Raw genomic sequence first — 8,257 nt, forward strand, 5'->3', positions numbered from 1 at the left:
TGCCTTACTGCTGCTTGCCTGTTGACAGTATGTAAGTGCCTTGATGGTTTCTAGTCCTCGACCCATACTCATGGTCCCCATCCCTCGCTGCTGCTCGCCTGTTGACAGCGGGTAAGTGCCTTGATGGTTTCTGGTCCCCGACCCATGCTCATGGTCGCCATCCCTCGCTGCTACTCCCCTGTTGACAGTGGGTAAGTGCCTTGATGGTTTCTGGTCCCCGACCCATGCTCATGGTCGCCATCCCTCGCTGCTACTCCCCTGTTGACAGCATGTAAGTGCCTTGATGGTTTCTAATCCTCGACCTCATGTTCATGATCGCCATCCCTTGCTGCTGCTCGCCTGTTGACAGGAGGTAAGTGCCTCGATGGTTTCTAGTCCTCGACCCATACTCATGCTCGCCATCACTCGCTGCTGCCTGCCCATTGACAGTATGTAAGTGCCCTGATGGTTTCTGGTCCTCAACCCATGCTCATGATCACCATCCCTCACTGCTGCTCGCCTGTTGATAGGACGTAAGTGCCTTGATGGTTTCTGGTCCTCGACCCATGCTCATGAGCGCCATCCCTCGCTGCTGCTCCCCTGTTGATAGAAGGTAAGTGCCTTGATGGTTTCTAGTCATTGACCCATGCTCATGCTCCCTATCCCTCGCTGCTGCTCCCCTGTTGACAGAACGTAAGTGCCTCGATGGTTTCTAGTCCTCGACCTCATTTTCATGATCGCCATCCCTTACTGCTGCTTGCCTATTTACAGGGAGTAAGCTTGATGGTTTCTAGTCCTCGACCCATGCTCATGGTCCCATCCCTCGCTGCTGCTCGCCTGTTGACAGAACGTAAGTGCCTTGATCGTTTCTAATCCTCGACCCATGCTCATGATCGCCATCCCTCGCTGCTGCTCTCCTGTTGACAGCAAGTAAGTGCCTTGATGATTTCTAGTCCTCGACCCATGCTCATGATCGCCATCACTCGCTACTGCCTGCCTGTTGACAGGACGTAAGTGCCTTGATGGTTTCTGGTCCTCGACCCATGCTCATGAGCGCCATCCCTCGCTGCTACTCCCCTGTTGACAGTTGGTAAGTGCTTTGATGGTTTCTAGTCCTTGACCCATGCTCATGATCCCTATCCCTCGCTGCTGCTCCCCTGTTGACAGAACGTAAGTGCCTTGATGGTTTCTAGCCCTTGACCCATGCTCATGGTCCCATCCTTCGCTGCTGCTCGCCTGTTGACAGTATGTAAGTGCCTTGATGGTTTCTAGTCCTCGACCCATGCTCATGGTCCCATCCCTCGCTGCTGCTCGCCTGTTGATAGGAGGTAAGTGCCTTGATTGTTTCTAGTCCTCGGCCCATGCTCATGATTGCCATCCCTCGCTACTGCTCGCCTGTTGACAGTATGTAAGTACCTTGATTGTTTCTAGTCCTTGATCCATGCTCATGATCCCTATCCCTTGCTGCTGCTCCCCTGTTGACAGAACGTAAGTAGGGATCCGCACGGGTAAACCCGCGGGTGTCTCGAGGCCAACCCGTACCCGTACCCGCCACGGGTATGTACCCGTAGACATGGGTACGGGTGCAGGTGCGGGTGTGTACCCATGGCGGGTGTACCCTCCCCCACCTGATCCCAGCAGCCACCAGTGCTTAGCGCACACGCCCGGCGCACATCAGTGAATGCTGACGTGGCTCAGACATATGCGGAGGACACTGGAGAGCGCCAGAAGAGTGGAAGGAGGGACGAGACAGGAAGAACGAGATGGAGGGTAGGATGCAGTGTACGGCGCGAGTGGTAGTAGTAGGGCATGAGTGGTGGTAGTAGGGCGCGAGTGGTGGTAGTAGCACACTGTAAAGTTAAAGATAGTAGTAAACAAGAAAAAAACATGCGCACCTGGAACAAGCAGCGAACGACTGAGAGCAATGAGCAACGAGATGGGAAGAATGAGAGGGCGCGAGTGGTGGTATGCACAAGAGTAATCATAAGTTACTAAAAATGATCAGTTAGCATGATGAAGTAGCATAAAAACACACACCTTTGCAGCCCTAATACCACTAACTCCCCATCTAGAGTCGACTCTACATGCGCCGCGTGCGCGCGCTGTGAATGTACCCAAGCATAGAATGGCTACACTGCGACTGTGACGGGTACATCATGGGTACGGGTATTTGTGCGGGTCACAAAATCCTGACCCGTACCCGTACCCGGCAGTACCCGTACCCGTGACCTGCTGCGGGTTACCCATACCCATGCAGTTCCCTAAACGTAAGTGCCTTGATGGTTTACAGTCCTCGACCCATGCTCATTGTGAGTAGGAACTAAAAGGTGAGGTCTCAGCGTCCGAGAAAGAACTGCTATGACATTAACAATACCTAAAAGGTGAGGTCTAGACACGAAGTAAGGTAAGACAAAGGCGGCGGGCAAGAGAAACGTGATACATACCTCAGCGTCTGAGAAAGAACTGCTGAGGTATGAACAAACATGAAACACGAGCTTATAAGGTGAATTACGTAAGATGACGAGTCCGAGACAAATCTAGTAAGTGTCGACGTTGAACTCCAATACACCCCCTCAACGAGACACTAAAGCGAGTCCCGCACGGTGCTGGATGAAGATCGGACGAGGTAAGGCTTTGGTAAAGATGTCCGCGGTGTTCTTATGCGTTGAGAGCCATATGGGCAGGAAAGTGCCTTCTTCTATGTGCCGGCGGATGAAATGATACCGGAGGTCAATGTGTTTCGTGCGTATATGATTCACAGCCTCTTTCGAGAGTGCAATGGCCCCAGCATTGTCGGCGAATAACTGTAAGGGAAGAGTGATGGGAACACTGATGCAACCGAAGAGTGATTGGAGCCAAAGCCCGTCCTGTATCGCTGCTGTCAAAGCCATATACTCCGCTTCCATGGACGAGAGCGCGTGAGTGGTCTGCTTCTTGGCCGAGTGGGATATTGGACCCCCGTTGTAGAACTTAGACATAGCCCAAAACGGAGATGCGGTCCTCTGGGCAGGAAGCCCAGTCGGAGTCACTAAATCCGTGAAGGCCAGGATTCACACCGGCACCCCCATAATGGATGCGCATGCCCATGGTGCCCGAGAGATAGCGTAGGACGTGTTTCACAGCGCCAGTAGTGGCTGGGGTCTGGCGAGGCGTTCTGTTGTGCCAGGCGCATGACGGTGTGCGCAATGTCTGGGCGCGTGTACATCGCGAGGTATAATAGTTCACCAACTATCTTACAATATTCAGATTCCAGGTCGTCGATGTGTGGATGCAGGTCAGTCGGTCGCCCGAAGGGAAAGCTAGGATCCATGGGTAGTGCGACGGGGTTGCAGCTGGACATCCCATGTTCCTGCAGAAGATAGATGATATAGTCCTCTTGATGCATCCACAGTTCGCGCAGTTTGACGATTGCGGACAAACTGAATACCGAGATACTTCGTGACATGGTCCGAGGTCAGTGATGCCAAAACGCTCCGCTATTTTTGACTTTGTTTGGTCCAGGAACGCACAATTGTTCGCACCCGCCAGGCCGTCATCGACGTGCCAGGCGATGATGCAGATGATCCTTGTACCTTCGCCGTTGATGTGATCAAAAATGAACACAGCGTAATCAGCATCGCAACGAATGAACCCGAGGCTAGTGAGCACGGCCTGCAGGAGCTCGTACCAGTCGTATGCGGCTTGCTTCAAACCATAGAGCGAGGACAGCAGGTGAGCGACGAGGCGTTCTCCGTTGGGCCCAAAACGTTCGAAGCCGGGTGGTTGACACATGTAGACGTCTTCCTGTAGCTTCCCCCACAAGAAGGCTCTCCGCGTGTCGAAGCAGTCAAGCTCCCAGTCGTTAGCGGCCACATATGCAGATAGAACTCGGATAGACGCTGATTTCGCCACTGGCGCAAACATCTTACCAAAATCCACACCTGGGATCTGGGAGAATCCCTGTGCGACAAGCCTCGCTTTGAACACGGGTCCGCCTTTGAGATCCTCCTTGAACTCTAACACCCACCTACAACCGATTGCGCGTCGGTCGTCGGGTAGGAGCACTAACTCGTAAACGTTCATTTCTGACATGAGGTTGATTTCCTTGTGCATTGCAGCCAGCCAGTTGTCTGCATCAGGCCGGCGCATGGCCTCATCGTAGGTGGCGGGTGGGACCTTTAAGTTGTAACCGTGGGCGAGAGGGTTGCGTCTGACATCGCTGCGGATCGACAGGCAAGCTAACTCAACCACAATCAGATTTGCAATGACCTGCGGGAATCCGATCTCCTCATCATCAGGGACGATGGCATCAGAATCAGGTAAAGGCGGTGAGTCGTTGAGTGCTGTGGCGTCGGGGGAGGCTGTGACAGGAGGAGGCGGTACTCCGTGAGATTTTGCTGCGTGGATTTCGCGTTGGCGCTGTAGAAACAACAATACTGCGAGGAGCAAATGATGATCGCTCCTAACTGATATATTTGTGTTGTGGTCTTTGCACTGCCTAGTCTGCTATACTTGAGACGACAAGTGCGTTCGACCCAGGGGTCTGCGGTCTGGGAATAGTCTTGGGGGTAAGTGAGTGATGTGGAGTCAATAGTCCGAGCGCGGGAAACAATGTCCGAAGGTATAATTACGATGTCCGATGCAAAAGCGTCGGGTCCGATGTTTTCGGGGTTTCGGGTTATCGGGTTCTGGTTCGGGGTGTCGGAAACTAATAGTAACGCTATAGCGAGCGTTGGAAGAGCGAGCGGTGTGCGCGATAATAACAATGACTGATACGGATAATGAAAGAGCGATGATATTCGCAATATCAACTAAGAACTACGAAATATCGGGTTTGACCACTAAGCGTCGGGGAACTGCTCCCCTCTACTTGGATAATGAATAATGCTCGAGGTCAGTCCAATATATATGTAAGTACGTAGAAATGCGGAACCCGTAGGCGAAAGTAGCGGCGGAGTATTTCGGATCCGAAGTACATGTAAATAAACATGAGGCGCTGCGGACTATGGGAAAACATGTAATAGCGCTGGCTACGACGTGAGTAATGTGCGAAATAATGAACTACACACCTAGTGGGGCTAGCAAGACAGGACGGGACACGGATAGGACAAGTGCGCGGGAAAACATCGGGTCCGATGCAGCCTAAACGTCGGGTTGGCGGGTTAGCGTCGGATAACATCGGGAAGTGATTAGCATGTGACGGGTATTTGACGTGTACTGTGAAATAGCTCGATACGAGCCCAGCGCCAGCTCGTGTCCTACAGCGCGCAAGCCGTGACTGATCAGAGGCGAGGCGGTTCTTGAACACCTGACCCTTCTCGGTCAGGACAGGAATGCAAGACGATCTGCGTGTGACTGATGGAGCAGTCAGAGGGGGCGCTGAAGTGGGAATGGGCGTGGGAGGAGGCACGCGAGAAGTTGCAGGAGTATCGTCCTCGTCATCGTCGTCACTGTCTGGGAAGGGGCGATTAGTGAACGCCTCGTCAAATATGACGTCTCTTGAGTTAAAGAAAGCACCCGTGACAGCATCTCTACAGTGCCAGGCTTTGACACCTGGAGGGTAGCCCATGAAGATGGCCTTGCGTGACTGGGGACCGAGCTTCTCCTGAAGTTCTGTGGGAATTCGTGCGAAACACCTGGCGCCAAAAACGCGAAGGTGAGCGAGCATCGGTTGTGTCCCGTTGAGCATTTCATAAGGCGTCTTTCCTGGTGGTAAGGCACGCGATTCCGATCTGTTGAACAAGTACGCTGCTGTGAGTGCGGCTTCTCCCCACAGCGTTCTCGGGAGACGTGCGTGATCCAACATCGCATACATGCGCCCCTCAATTGTGCGCATGACACACTCGGCTTTCCCGTTCTGTTGATGCGCGTATGGAGCAGAACGTTGTCGCTCGATCCCTGCAGATTCCAGTGCTGTCGTAAATGCGTCGTTCATAAATTCACCCCCATTGTCCGAACGGAAGACTTTGACTCGAAGTCCGGACAAATTCTCCCACTTAGCTCGTACTGTCGTCCATGCGCTCAACGCTTGATCCTTTGAGGCGAGGAGCTGAACATTGAGAACGTGAGTGTGATCATCCAGAAAAATGATGAAGTAGCGTTTGGAATGCGGCATGATAACGGGGATGGGTCCACACACATCTGAGTGAATCAGTTCTAAGAACTTAGATGCGCGCTCGGTCTCTGAGGCGTGAAATGGGAGATGCGGATGTTTTGCCATGATGCAAGATTTGCACGTCGACATTGGAGAGCTCGAGTCGAACATCACGCCTTTTGCTACCTTGTCCAAACGCGTCACAGCGTTACGGCCTAGGTGACCGAGGCGAGCATGCCACAGATTGAATGTGCGAGGAGCTTGGACGAACACTGAGAACTCAGGTACAGATGAGTCAACGGGCGCCTCAGTGTGGGGAATGAAATCGAGGTCAACAGCATAGAGTTTTCCCGTAGCAGGGATGGAGCCGAGAATGTTACCCTGGTGTCCCAGTTCACACGTCATGTTGGCCTTGAAGTTTACGTCCCATCCTTTCGCGTTCATGCAAGAAACGGAAAGGAGGTTGAGCATTGCATTCGGCGCGTGAAGGCAGTTGGAGAGTTTTACACGAAGGCGGCGCTTTCCGATAGTCATCCACCCGATGCACGTCCCTCTGCCAGTAGTCTCTAACACCCCATAGTTCGCAGTGTGGACAGAAACCGGATCTTCCGTAGAGTAGGTGTGGAAGAAGCAGCGATCCTTCACTAAGGTCACTGTAGTCCCTGAGTTGAGAATGGTGGAGAATGGGAGCGAGACCACACAGGAAACATCATCCACGACTTCGGTGATGGATGCGAAAGAAACGTCATCATAGAGGCTGGTGAGATCGGTCTGCATGACAGCGGCTGCGATCGCAGGAGTAGAGGATGTGGGAGTGGTTGAAGGAGGCGCAGATGTAACTACGGCGGCGACAGTAGTGTCCTTCTTCTTGTTTCGCATCCATGGTGCTTGACCCTCCATACCTCCACCTTTCCCGTAGCAATGCGTGTGATCATGGTCGCCCTTGTTGCAGCCGGGCGTCGTGCAAAACACTCCCTCAGGGTTATGTCTGTGTTTGCGGAGTCCGGTGATGGGGTTAACGTTAGACATGCTCGCATTAGATGCTGTGGTGACATTTGCGTACTCAGAGCCGAGACGTGCTAAATGAATGGCACGCACATGTACATGGCGCGCGGCTTCAGCAGTGATCCGGGAGACGCAGCTGTCGATGGTGAACATGGAGGCTGTGCCGGCCACTGCTGTCATGATCTCATCATGCATCCACTGTTCCAGCATTGACTTGAACTGTTGCCATATGGGTGTATGAGGTAGCCCAATAAGTAGACTGTAAATGGTGTCACTCTCTCTCAGAGCAGCACCCGAATCGCTAAGTCTTTCACGGAGAACAGCGTGTTATCCGACGTAATTCGTCGCGTCCGCAGAGTCCTTCATTCAAAGTGCGTCAAGCCGTTGACGTAGTTGATACTGGGCGCTGGTGTCAGTTCGATTAAAATGCTCCGCAAGCATTTGCCACGCCTTGCGAGCTGAGACTGTGTGCGAGCGTGACACGAGAGAGCCGACGGATGGACTGAGACGACGAGTGATGAGGTCTTTAGCCTTCATATCATTCAATAGCCAATCACGCATTTCTGTTCTTTCAGCAGCCGTGATGTTGGCTGGATTAACAGGAACAGGTAAGGTGGACGGTGTCCCGAGGAGATCTGCAGGATCGACTATCGTATTGATGTGACACCAGAGATCTTCGCACACGAGTGCGTACTGCATCTTGGTGGACCATCCGATGTAGTTTTCAGACCCCAACAGTTCGGGAATGTGGTCGTACTTCCCCATGACGATACTGTTGTGAGAGGACAACAAGGTAAAGCAAGATTATACGAGCAGCGAGCGGGCGTGAGGGAAGTTCGATCTGATAGTTTCGTCTGAAGGCTCAGTAAGAGCCAGGGCTCATAACCTGTGAGTTGAAACTAAAAGGTGAGGTCTCAGCGTCCGAGAAAGAACTGCTATGACATTAACAATACCTAAAAGGTGAGGTCTAGACACGAAGTAAGGTAAGACAAAGGCGGCAGGCAAGAGAAACGTGATACATACCTCAGCGTCCGAGAAAGAACTGCTGAGGTATGAACGAACATGAAACACGAGCTTATAAGGTGAATTACGTAAGATGACGAGTCCGAGACAAATCTAGTAAGTGTTGACGTAGAACTCCAATACAAATGTCACCGCTATACCAAGTTCACCTCTCACCCACACCCATTCTCTAACAAT

The 8,257-nt window shown here is 52.5% G+C and overlaps 1 protein-coding gene across 1 annotated transcript; it reads right to left on the bottom strand.

The window, feature by feature from the left end:
- Window positions 1-3,924: 3,924 nt before the first annotated feature.
- Window positions 3,925-4,128, bottom strand: HD556DRAFT_1187772 (uncharacterized protein; the record flags this gene model as incomplete). The annotated part of the gene is made up of 1 exon (XM_041296109.1): window positions 3,925-4,128. A coding segment is annotated over one exon (204 nt), but the record flags the coding sequence as incomplete, so codon positions are not given.
- Window positions 4,129-8,257: the final 4,129 nt, after the last annotated feature.

Source organism: Suillus plorans, assembly GCF_016647745.1.
Source record: "Suillus plorans strain S12 chromosome Unknown HD556scaffold_98, whole genome shotgun sequence".
NCBI lineage: Eukaryota > Fungi > Basidiomycota > Agaricomycetes > Boletales > Suillaceae > Suillus > Suillus plorans.